Genomic DNA, 12875 nt, shown 5'->3' on the forward strand with positions numbered 1-12875 from the left:
GGGAAAAGTGACCACCTGATTCTATAGTCCTTGATTGTAAAGGAAATTTAAACCAAGGGTATTATAAAAGTATCACAGCCATGGTGCATAGGATTCCACAGTAGAAGCAGCAGTGGGAAAAAGGAATTCAGTGTGAAGGCAAATTCCTTAAAAAAGCAGATCCTGAAAGTATAACAAGCAATTCCAGCAAATGGGGGGAAACTGACAAAATCAGGCAATGTGGCTACACAATTGCCTACAGATAGTCCCTGACTTACAGCCACAATTGGAACCAGAATTTCCATTACTAAGCAAGGTTGTTAAGTGAGGATTTCCAATTTAATGAGCCTTTTCGCCAGGGTTGTTAACTGTAGTTTTTGAGTGAATCAGATTACAATAACACCTCTCCATCCTGAAAAAAATCATTTAAGTCAAATTTAATTAATATCTATACCTGTTTGGCACATAGACTGGTCAGCTGTGAATGTCACTTGGTGGCCTGTCATTTAGAATAGGATCATACAATCATTCTCAACTACACAAGCCATTTCTATATGCCAGAACAGGATTGTTAGATTTGAGAGGTTGAACTTAGAATTTCAATAATATAATGCAATTTCTTTGCCAGAATAGCAATGGCAATAAAAGGAATGTTGCTGTATTGAGTTCAGCTCATGACAACAATTAAACCTAGTTTCACTGCTTAGATGTTTAAATTAGCTAATTCCAGAATTATATATGTATATTAAATTTGCACTGGGTTCTTATAACATGCTAACTCCTGCTTCACTGAATGAATTCAGCTGTCTAGGCTCACACTAAGCCAGTGTTTCTCAAATAGTGGGGCGGGTTCCCCTGGGGGGGCACAGAGCGATACGGGGGGGGCATGTGTTCTTGCCACAGGGAGATGTGTTTTGCACCAAACAATAGCACACAGCACAGAGTAGGAGATATAAAGTGCATATAATAAACCCTTAAGAGACACAATGGAAAAATATTTAACAGATGAAAAGAAAGGAGGAGAGAGACGGAGATAATGAGACAAACGTAAGTCTCCTGAAAGCTGCTAAGATGAGGAAATATGATGAAGCGGATGTAGCGCTTGGCTTCACTGTGACTGCAGTGAGAGACAAAGAAATACCGGCATTTTTACTGGGTCTAAAAATGTTGCCAGCGGACAGCATGAAGCCAAATAAATTAAGGTATCACTTAAACACATTATACCCCAATTACACTAAGAAGCCGCTTGATTTTTTTCAGTGAAAATGTGCCGAATATTGCAATCGTACCGGCGGAGAGTTGAGGGAGCGCAAAATGTTTATTTCTTCCTATGGGGGGGCGTAACATGAAATAATAGAGAAACATTGCGCTAAGCATTGGTAACATAAAGGAGGGGGGAGGTAATTTGTATACAACTCCAAACAAACTACTGTAGTGAATCACATTTTAGCCTAGTATGTTATACAAATCCAGTCTAGAAGTTTTGGGTTGACCCAAAACTTTGCACCCATTCTTTCAGCTAACCATATCTGCAATATTAAATATGTTCAAGTGCATACATTAGCATATTGTATCAAACCAGCAGGCAAGATAGAAATCATATACTGTATATGTTATACTTACCCTATAGCAATGAGGGCAAAACTATGGCACGGGTGCCACTTGCTGGTACACAAGCCATTACCTTAGCTCAGCTCCAATGTACATGTGCGTGCTAGCCAGCTGGTTTTTGGCTCACTTGAAGGCTCTGGGAGAGCATTTTTGGCATCCAGAAAGTCTCCAGGGGGATGGGGTAGGGCATTTTTGCCTCTGGAGCCTGGTGAGGGTGAAAAACGGGCTCACCAGTTTGAGAAATGTGCTGTTTCAGGCCTCCAGAGGACATCCAGGTGGACGGGGAAGGCCATTTTCGCCATCGCAGGCATTGAATTATGGGTGAATAATAGCACATGCATATGCACTTTCGGCATCTGCCATCATTGCCCTATAGAAAAAGTTATTTGTTCCCAACTTATTACCTGTAAATATGATAGGAGAAATCCTTTTATGTATGCTGAAGTTGGAAGATATTAAAGTAAAGGGGGAATGGACAATTGGCTACAAACCCTGCTTCTGAAAAACAGGTTTGTTTGATGTTTGCTTTTTATATTCTCCTTTGTGGGGTGCATCTTAAATTCAAAATTTTCTTTCTTTGGGGTAAGAATGGTAAATAAATAATTTCATTTATTATGATATCTACCAGCAGTTAAACAAAATAAGAATTACAACCACAGGTACTTAAAACTACAATTTATTTATTATAACATTGAAACAAAATATTGTTCAAAATGCAACTTTAAAATATAGCTTGTTTACTTGTTACAAGGAAGGGGGAAGATCAATTACTATTTCATCCAGAGTGGCCAGGAAATCCTTAGTTGACTGCAGACAATCTAAATAAAAATAGAAAAATATATAATATCTCAAGTCAGTCATATTCTCTGATTTAGCTCTAATTTCAGGTATTTTTATAAAGTGACTAAAAAGTGTGTTTACTTAGTCATTCTAAAATAGCCGTTGCTGAATAATTCCTAAATACTATAGTTGTTACCCCTTTTCGTTCTACTAGCTCTAGCCCTTCTTTACCAGGTGCCTTCAGATTATTTTAGGACTTCAGTTTACAAAATTATTAACCCACATGACTAAGAAATAGCTAGCAAGACTAGAAATTATGGTTTCAGTACATCTTGAAGACCCCAGATTAAACAAGGCAGTTAAAGAAAAAAAATTACAGCTGCTGGGTTTTCTGAATATAATTTAACTATTTACCATAGTCCCATGAAATTAAAGGTTGTTTTTCAGGCAGAGGGATGCTGCTTGCAAATCTATCAGGCGCACTATCAAATGTCATAAGAGGAACTCCAGTCAAAGACATGTGGCTCAGCCGGTGCTCTTCAGGAACATCAAAACTTTCAAAATCTATTAATGGAAAACATTAGAACAAAATATAATGAAATGCAACTCCCTACTTGATCTTAAGCATGGGTGAGATAAACCTGGTTAAAATCATGCTTAAATTTAGTAAATATAACTGCTAAATTTTCATTATCTTTATTAACCTGGACCAAGAATGGAGTCTACTTTACTCAGTGATGGGCTCCTACGGGTACGGTCAGGTACGTCGTACCGGTAGCAAAATTTTGATCCCCCCCCCCCCCCCTTTCTGGGCTCTGGGTATGTTTTTCCTATCGCAGTAAATGAGTTTGAATGTGTATAATTTTAGAAGAGCTGTGTGTGTGTATGTGTGTGTGTGTACATACACATTATATAGCAGATAATCAGGGGTGGGCTACTGCCTGGACAGGGGAGAATGCAGTGGGATAGCAAAAATGGAGCTCCAGAGCATCCAATTTGCACTGAAAAATGTTGAAACAAAATGCATAAGACACGCCCATAGTGTGGTAGTAAAAATTTTGGTAGCTCATCACTGACTTTACTATATATTGGATGACATGCCAGTGGTATCACATTTTATTGTCCAGTTGTTTATTTATGAAACCTGATTATTCAATGATGAGTCCTCTGTTGCCAAAAAAGCTGAAGCTCTTTCATTTTGGAGCATTACCTAGAGGATTATAAGAAAAAAGATTCTCCTTCTCTGTACATTCTTCATGGATCATATTGTTGACTTCAGTTCTGCTTGTATTTTCATTTGCCTAAGTAAGAATATTTTTTTTAAAAGTTAGAACACCATCTCAAGAAAAGTTTAAAGATTGTAGCACATAAATATCTGGGTTATATAAGAAGCTGTTTCATTCCAGAGTTACTAGTTTAGGTTATTAGCCCACAATGTCCCATTATAGTCAAGACCCATACTATAAGCGTCAGCTCCAATCTTCCAGGTAGAAGTTTTATTCCTCTACATCAGGGTTCCCAACTTTTTCTATAGCCCACGACCCTAGAATGCTTGATATATTCTCGCATCATGTTTTAAAAAATTATATGCATGCATATACACTATAATTTTGAAACTTCTAAACTCCTTGTGAGCATCCCCGGTTGGGAACTGAGTTTATGCAAAGATGCCAGAGATTAAATTCAGAACTCAAATGCTTTTTTATGGAATCACTTCACCACCTGTGGTCAAAGGCTTTTGTAGAATATACGGTAGAATGTATACAGAATTACTATCCCTACCAAGAATTCCCTCACATTGTCTCTGTGGATGCAAACTACCCATTTCAAGTCTTAAATCACTGCTTAACGATGTAAAATAGTAGCAATTATATTTAATATTGTTAGCAGTAATTCATGTTTTCATTAAATATGCAACCTGACAATCATTCGTTTATATATTCCAATAAACCAAAGGAAAGAATAAGAGTGAAATTTAATTTAATATTTTAAGAAATCCGGTTCATTAGGAATAGTTAATCCCCAAATGATATGCAAAAGAAAACATTCTGGCCCTCAGTTCCTGGACCTAAAATGTATAAACAATACCTAGATAACTTGGTTATCAAAAAGCTAAGAGGGGGAATAGCTGATTAGGACATGGATAAGCAAATACCAAGAGTAGGCCTTCCAATATCAACAACAAAATAGGAAACTATGCCTATTATGTTAAAAATGAAACTATATGGATATTCCTGAATAGTCATCAGCATCTAGCCTGACCTTGAAGCTTTGCATCAAAACAAAACCTTGCTGTTTAGAGAAAAAAATAGTTTTTTCGGTATTAGAATTCACCAACAGGACCTGATAAGGGTAAAGTAAACCTAACTACATAGGATCTCTGTTTTCCTTCTCCATATATATGCATACTATAACTTTTGTTAGGCTTAATCAATCTTCTTGAATTGTAGGGCAAGCAATTTCTCTGACCAGATCATTCCTCTAAAATTGGTTTCTGCTTCCCTTCAGTTTCAGATTACTGAAGCCCTTCCCTTCTGTTTAGTCTCAAATATCATCTTTGTCCTGATCTATTTGTTTTATCTTTCCTTTCACTCTCTCCCCCCACCCCCAAATTAATCATGTAGATATCAATTTCATTTCCCTTCCAATGGAATGGCATAGAAGTCCTGTTGTATTGCATTTCTGGCTGTCCATCAGCTTCCAAGATATTTCTTTTTTTTAACAGCTACTTGAATGCTATACATAGCAGATTAGGAGACACCTCTAAAGCTTTTTATTCAACTTCTATAAATTGGGATTTATGCTTTCTATTAATTCTTTCATTTAAAATTATTCTAAGTCAAGGTTCGACAAACCCAGGCGCCTGGTCGCCAGTGGCGCCTAGAAAATGTTGTCTGGCGCCTAGAAAATGTTGCCTGCTGTACTGTATGTGTATACAGCAGTGTTTTTCAACCGGTGTGCCGCGGCATGCCGCGAGGTGGCTCCTGCAAGTGGGAGCTCCAGGGCTGAGGCTTCAGCCCTGGAGCTCCCACTTGCAGAAGCCGCCCCCCGGCTATTGCCCGCCGCCGCTACCCGCACACCCCAAAATACCCCCCTGCGTGCCCTTTTCCATGGGCGCGCAGTTCCCATTCCCCTGCCTGCCTGGGGGGGGCGGGGGCGGGGAGGCGCCGGCAGTAGAAGGCGCTGCCCCCGCCCACCCGATCCGCTCCCTCTCCTCCTCTTCCGCTGAAAGAAACGCGCGGAAGCTGCCTGCTTGAGCCTGGCGTTGCTCCACCCCGCTTCTTCCTGCTTGTCATCCTCCGTTGCCAGGAAAGCCGGGTTTGTTTTCCGTGAAAGCAGCGCGCCTTTTAACACGCTGCTTTCCTGCACCAGCGACGTTTGGCTGCCGGGGGGGCGGGGAGGAGAAAATCCTCCCCCCCCCAGGAGCAGCAAAAGCCTAAGCGGCGGGGTGCACCGTTTGCCTTCCGGCTCAGTCGCAGAGGCTTTTGCTGCTTGTGGAGGGGGGGGGGGTTTGGCGGTGCCGATGCCAAATGCTTTCCCTCCGTGGTGGGGGGTGCAGGGCAGGCGCAGTCAGCCCCAGGAGACAAAGATGGAATGAGAGAAAGGAAAGAGAGAGAAAGGGAGGGAGAGAAAGAAAAAGTGAGAGATAGAAAGGATAGAGAGAAAGGGAATGAGAGAAAGGAAAGAGAGAGAAAGAGAGGGGGAGAAGGAAAGAGTGAGAGATAGAAAGGATAGAGAGAAAGAGGGAATGGAAAGAGAGAGAAAGGGAGGGAGAGAAGGAAAGAGTGAGAGATAGAAAGGATAGAGAGAAAGAGGGAATGAGAGAAAGGAAAGAGAGAGAGAGAGAGAAAATAAGAGAGAGAGCAACAGAGAGAGAAAGAACAAGAGAGAGAAAGCATGAGAGAGAGAAAATAAGAGAACAAGAGAGAGAAAAAGATAGCAAGAGAGAGAGAAAGCAAGACAGATAGGGAGAGGAAAGGAGAGTGAGAGAAATGAGAACAAAAAGGGGAGAAAAAAGGAGAAATGATAAAATGATTGAGGCAGAGAATGAGAGGAGAGAGAAACAAAAGAGAGAGAGAGAGAGGTGATTCTTGAAGCATATGGTAAAAAGCATCCAAATAATAAGAAAACCCCCCCCCCAGCCCACACCTGTTTTTGAAAAGGATAAAAGAGAAAAAAAACCCAGCCCTCAACTGGTTTTGGGGGGGAGAGAGACAGGGATGGAAAAAGAGGAGAAGTGAGAGGGAGAAGGAATGAGGGAAAAAGGGAGGAAGAGAGAGAAATGAGAAACATGAGAGAGAAAAGGGGGAAAGACAGGAGAAGTACCCATAAATGAGACAGTGGTATAAATTTCAGGAGGGATGATTGATGATTGACTGTATTTATAAGGGGATGTTACATGGGATTGTATATATGAGGGGGTTATTTATGTATGTATGTATGTATTTATTTATTTATTTATTTATTATTTATTTATTTATTTATTTATTTATTAGATTTGTGTCATTTTGGTTGGTGGTGTGCCCCAGGATTTTGTAAATATAAAAAGTGTGCCGCGGCTCAAAAAAGGTTGAAAATCACTGGTATACAGTATATTTTTCCCGCCTTGTGTTTACGCCCAGAAATGGTACATCTTGGCTTCCGTAGCTCCGCCCATCAACCTCGGAGCGAGCTGCTTTCCCAGCGTCCCCTGCGCTTGCGTGCGTCTCTCCCTCCCCCCCTTGCCTCCATTCCGCCTCCTACTCGAACCCCTTCACTCCCCCCCACCGCACACAGACGCTCCGATCTTGGCCGCTCACCCGCCTTCGGAGAGAAGCGGAAGCCCCTCCCCTCCCGGCGTGAGGTTTTGTTCATTCCTCCTCCGGCCGCGTGCGCGGTGACTTCCGACCAGTAACCCCTCCTCCCCCCTCCCCCCCCTCACCCGCGTCCCCGGCCCGGTCTCCCTTTCCTTCTTCTCTGTTTCGGTTTCTGACTAACGGTCTCCCTTCGGATCCCGACGGGAGTACAGCAGAGCCGGCTCGGCGGAGCCAGGCCTGCGCCGGGGGGGAGGGGGGTGAAAGCGATGTCAGGTGGAGACTCGGCAAAAAACCAAGTTTGCTTAAAAAAAATTCTGGCTCCTAAATTTTTTGGCTGGCTCCTAGATTCTGAACAACTTTGTCGACCCCTGTTCTAAGTTGTTTAACACAAACACTGCTCATTTCTTCTGTCTGAGCATCTCAATAGCATCCAACAGAAAATTAGCTTTACCAACCTTTTTTGACAAGAACTTTTTTCCTTTAGGGAACTGACCCTTTGTTATTGCTTGAGGTCTGTTCAAATTTCCCAGAGCCTTCCTGACTGATTGAGAATCTGTTAGATTCACATTGGCTGTCCTTCCAACAAGAGGGGTTTTAGGATGAGACCTTTCTCCAAACGCTTTTGCTATAGAGGGGGAAATTCCTGTTATACAATGCAATTTAGGTCTTATATTCCAACATTTCTTCATTTAAGTAGTTTTTCCTCTAATACAGGTTTAGCATCCCCAAATGCATTAAAAGCATACAACTGGATAACTCAGAATACGGCTATGGAGAAATCCGTACAACCACATTGGTATTTATATCCATTAGGCAGTAATTTTAATAAAAAATTGCTGTCTAGTAAACTAAGACAATATCCTGCAGTTTACGTCAGCTTTATCCATTCATGACAGAATCCACACAAAGCAAAAAGGTGGCTACTTTTCTGTTTAAAAAAGAGTTTATTGAATTTAAATAGTTAAAAAGGGTGGGGAGGGGTAATAGAAATAAAGGGGAAGGGAAAAGAAAGGCATTACATAATAAAAAACAGATCTTAAACTACAGGTATACATAAAGTAGTGTATATCAATGTACTGTGACCACAATTACATTACAAAAGATATAAAATGCATGTGCACAGTATATAATAAAGTAGTGAATCTATGAAATGCGAAAAGAAATAGAAGAGAAGAGAGAAATAAGAAACGAAAAAGGAAATGTAGGTAAAGGGGAATATAGGATAGAGCGGAGGGAAGGGGGAGTCTGCGAGATGGCAGACATTTTCAGGATATGCAACATTATAATCTAATAGAATAGTGGGCATATATGTTAGAAAGTAAAAAGGTCGATGGCTACTTTTCATTTCTTTTTCTTCCCAATCTTCTATTTTCACAAGTTACATCACCAAGTTATACCTATAATCCCAAGACTGGCTCTTTTGTCAGTGCTTTCCATTACACAATAGCCACACTGATACCATACTTAGGTAGCTCTTCATCTTCCATCCTCTTAAAGTAAGAAATCATTCTGATCAGAAAGCATCCAAATCAATTCATATGTTTTGTGAGCCTTTTTAGAGAAAGATTTTTTTGCTCATTTAGATTACAGCTGTATTATATAAATGCAAACTCACAAGGTGCAAATAGTCGATCCTTGGTAGCAGTAGTGCTGCCGGTTTCTCCGTTCTCTTTGTCTATGAAGATATGTGTTGACATTTCTATGGCATCAAATGATCCTTAAAACAAATACCCACAATATTATAGGACATCTAAGTTTATTGTCTAAAGCTCTCACATCAAGAAAAGACTGCAATTGTACTCTTCTCCAAAAATAGGGTTGTCAAATTCCTGGCTGGTGGGCCGGATGCATCATGCTGGCCATGCCCACTCCCGGTTTAACGAAGGGGGGGGAAGTCTTGATACGCCATGTGATACCATCATGACGCAGTCCGTTTGACATCCTAGTCCTAGAAAATTCCATAGCTAGGACAGCAGCTTCTAACTCAGAATCTTTCAGAACCAAGGCAGTTATCCTAGTTCAAACTGTCTTAAATTGACTCAGGTGGCTGAGAATTCTATACAAGATTCACCTATTCTTTTTACAGGAAATACATTTTTGGCTTTGACAATTTGAAAATGTGACTTTAGAATTGTTTCTTCCCGATTTGGAGAAGAGTCTCCCATCTACTACTTGCACTATACGTACCGTGTTTCCCCGATAGTAAGACACCCCTGATTGTAAGACGTATCGGGGGTTTCAGGGGGGTCGGCTAATATAAGCCGTACCCCGAAAGCAATACATATGTCTTACTTTCGGGGAAACACGGGGGTATTGCGGGGGGGGGGAGCCCGATGACATCGGGAAGACCCAGGGAAGGTTTCTTCGGCCGCCCAGCAGCTGATCTGCTCGGCAGCGCGGCAGCAGCCCTGGCGGTGGTTCCCTCGGCAGCGCGGTGGCAGGGAGAGGCTTGCGGCCGCCGAGCAGGTGGGAAAGCTCGGCGGCAAGGCACAAAGGATTTCCCTCGGTGCGGGTCGGTTGCTGGGACGAGCGCCTTCGCTGCAAGCCGCCGCCCGCTCGGCTCACTTCAGACCAGCGCCGTCCTATGCCTCGCCGCCACCGCCTCTTCCCCGGCTTGGCAAAGCAAAGGACGGCGCTGGTCCGAAGCGAGCCGAGCGGGCGGCTGGAGCTGCGACCTCCTTTGCCCGCCTCCTTTCCGGCAGGCAGGTGGGGCTGCCCAACTGCGCAGAGCGGCTCCTCCCCTCCAGACGCGTGTCAAGGAAGCGGGTCGGTTGCTGGGATACATTTCGAATTTTACTTATTCAACTATAACTCCTGATTTGGTGTAAATAAGTCTCCTGTTAATGAGCTTGAAACCCAGTTTTTTCATCAGAATGTTTATGGAACCAAAATGGAAGTGGATTGTAACTGCCTACTTTTGAGATCTCAGCGTATCTAACAATACTGATGGTTTTTATATAAGTGTAAACTTGATCTGATTTTCCTTAGTTTTGAGCCCAAAGTCAGCCAAGTCCGTTTCCTAAGGCATATGTATCCACAAATGGCATTTTAACAGACTAGTCAAAATATTTTCTAGCTCTGTTGAAATTAAGACAGTACAATTTATTTACTTGTTTTACTGTTAAATCAAGAAATTATATACCGTGTTTCCCCGAAAGTAAGACAGTGTCTTACTTTCTTTTTATCCCCAAAAGCCCCACTATGTCTTACTTTCGGGGTATGTCTTATATTGTCCCGGGCACCGGGGCCGGCTCGCCTTCGGGCTTCAGCCCGGGTGAGGCCTCTTCGGGCGCCGGAGCCGGCGGCGACTTCCTGACGCGCTACCGGCTGGTGTCATCTAAGCTCCGCTGTGCCCAGAGCTTGGGCCACCCGGCGGGCGAGGCGGCGGCCCTGGCCGAAGCGGCGGAGCAGTTCGCAGCGCTGGCGAGGGAGCTGCGCGCCCAGGAGAGTCTCCCTTACGCAGCACGCCACCGCCAGCTGGCACCAGGCTGCGTAAGGGAGATTCTCCTGGGCACGCAGCTCCCTCGCCAGCGCTGCGAACTGCTCCGCCGCTTCGGCCAGGGCCGCCGCCTCACCCGCCGGGTGGCCCAAGCTGGCGGTGGCGCGCTGCGCCCAGAGCTTGGGCCACCCGGCGGGCAAGGCGGCGGCCCTGGCCGAAGCGGCGGAGCAGTTCGTGGCGCTGGCGAGGGAGCTCCGCGCCCAGGAGAGTCTCCCTTACGCAGCGCGCCACCACCAGGTGGCACCAGGCTGCGTAAGGGAGATTCTCCTGGGCGCGCAGCTCCCTCACCAGCGCCGCGAACTGCTCCACCGCTTCGGCCAGGGCCGCCGCCTCGCCCACCGGGTGGCCCAAGCTCTAGGCGCAGCGTGCCACCGCCAGCTGGCACCAGGCTGCATAAGGGAGACTCTCCTGGGCGCGCAGCTCCCTCGCCAGCGCCGCAAACTGCTCCGACGCTTCGGCCAGGGCCGCCGCCTCGCCCACCGAATGTCCCAAGTTCTGGGCACAGCAGAGCTTAGATGACACCAGCCGGTAGCGCGTCAGGAAGTCGCCGCCGGCTCCGGCGCCCGAAGAGGCCTCACCCGGGCCGAAGCCCGAAGGCGAGCCGGCCCCGGTGCCCGGGACAATATAAGACATACCCCGAAAGTAAGACATAGTGGGGCTTTTGGGGATAAAAAGAAAGTAAGACACTGTCTTACTTTCGGGGAAACACGGTATATAATTTCTTGATTTAACAGTAAAACAAGTAAATAAATTGTACTGTCTTAATTTCAACAGAGCTAGAAAATATTTTGACTAGTCTGTTAAAATGCCATTTGTGGATACATATGCCTTAGGAAACGGACTTGGCTGACTTTGGGCTCAAAACTAAGGAAAATCAGATCAAGTTTACACTTATATAAAAACCATCAGTATTGTTAGATACGCTGAGATCTCAAAAGTAGGCAGTTACAATCCACTTCCATTTTGGTTCCATAAACATTCTGATGAAAAAACTGGGTTTCAAGCTCATTAACAGGAGACTTATTTACACCAAATCAGGAGTTATAGTTGAATAAGTAAAATTCGAAATGTATAGGCTACACTAAATATAGCCATTAGTTTGATTTTAAAATGCTACTTGTCTCAATTCATAGTCTTCCTAACATCTATATTCAAGAATCTAAAGTTTCTTATCTCACTTTGAATTAAATACTTTGTAGTTTAAACAACTAGCCTTTTAATTAAATACTTTGTAGTTTAAACAACTAGCCTTTTAATAAAAGACAGTACTCCCTCATCCCCTGGTATCCCCTAATATCCCTCATCCGCTAATATCATGTCTCATGAAGTTCTAAACCGACATTTTTTGTTAGTTCTACAACAAAGATATTATTCCATATGAATTTGTGATGTGCATGCACTATAGAAGTCAGCATATCTTGCTCTCTGCTGCTACCTATAAACAGAATAGAAGCTTTTATGTATCAGTTATTTCAATTTAATACTCGTAGAGGCGGCATTTCTACGTTCATTAATAAACCTTCTTCTAGAATTGGTTTTAGAAGGGTATCAATAGAATTTCGGTACACGTCCGTAGAAAGCATATACGAGTTTAAAACGAAAACAAGTTTCAGCAATGACAAAAGATAAACCACCCCGCTTCTCTCTAAACTACGGCTTGCAGTTTTTACTATTGCAACAGACCTAACTTTTAAAACCTAATAGGTAGGAACAAACAAACGAAAATTAAACTGCCATGGGGAAAAAAGTTCCACATCCACCATCCCCTTGCCGATTCATTACCTGGACAAACACTTTGTGTAGCACCTACACCACGGCTTTCCTCTAACGGACTTTTAAAAATTATTAATGTGGTTCCTGATTGGTTGTTGCGCCTCGTTTTTTGAGAGGTTACAACTAATGATTGACTCCCTTTTTAAACCAATGGGGGCGAGAGAGAACTGGAGGCTACGCCCGCTTTGCCTTGAATCTCATTAGCAGGCAACGTGGGATATTTAAAGAGCCAAGGATTGTGATGTCAATTCGTGAAACATGAAAGTGATACTGACTTGATCCCATAATCTTCAAATGGAGTGGGGGGATTTCAAGCTCCAGGATAATTTAATGTTGGGAAAAAAATATGAGAGAGATGACTGTGTTAATCTATAGCAACATAATCAGCATGGGATCGTGTTATTTCCCTGCGATAGTATGAACATCTAAATCAGACC

General features: G+C 43.3%; 1 protein-coding gene across 1 annotated transcript; it reads right to left on the reverse strand.

The window, feature by feature from the left end:
- Positions 1-2250: 2250 nt before the first annotated feature.
- PTTG1 (PTTG1 regulator of sister chromatid separation, securin) lies at positions 2251-12555 on the reverse strand. The gene is made up of 6 exons (XM_070735898.1): positions 12448-12555; positions 8782-8883; positions 7622-7791; positions 3581-3671; positions 2785-2934; positions 2251-2408 (listed from the first exon to the last, which is right to left on the reverse strand). Exons 2-6 carry the CDS (start codon positions 8861-8863, stop codon positions 2335-2337), a joined length of 567 nt encoding a protein of 188 aa, XP_070591999.1. The 5' UTR covers positions 8864-8883; positions 12448-12555; the 3' UTR covers positions 2251-2334.
- Between the last annotated feature and the right edge of the window lie 320 nt (positions 12556-12875).

Source organism: Erythrolamprus reginae, chromosome 2 (assembly GCF_031021105.1).
Source record: "Erythrolamprus reginae isolate rEryReg1 chromosome 2, rEryReg1.hap1, whole genome shotgun sequence".
In the NCBI taxonomy this organism is placed as follows: domain Eukaryota; kingdom Metazoa; phylum Chordata; class Lepidosauria; order Squamata; family Dipsadidae; genus Erythrolamprus; species Erythrolamprus reginae.

What these genes read in the sequence shown, in the direction of transcription:
- PTTG1 (XM_070735898.1), bottom strand. Translation starts at nt 8,863, where the DNA reads ATGTCAACACATATCTTCATAGACAAAGAGAACGGAGAAACCGGCAGC. An exon ending in GGATCGACTATTTGCACCTT is followed by an intron (nt 7,792 to 8,781) that starts GTGAGTTTGCAT and finishes CCCCCTCTATAG; the next exon opens with CAAAAGCGTTTGGAGAAAGG. An exon ending in AAAAGTTCTTGTCAAAAAAG is followed by an intron (nt 3,672 to 7,621) that starts GTTGGTAAAGCT and finishes ATTCTTACTTAG; the next exon opens with GCAAATGAAAATACAAGCAG.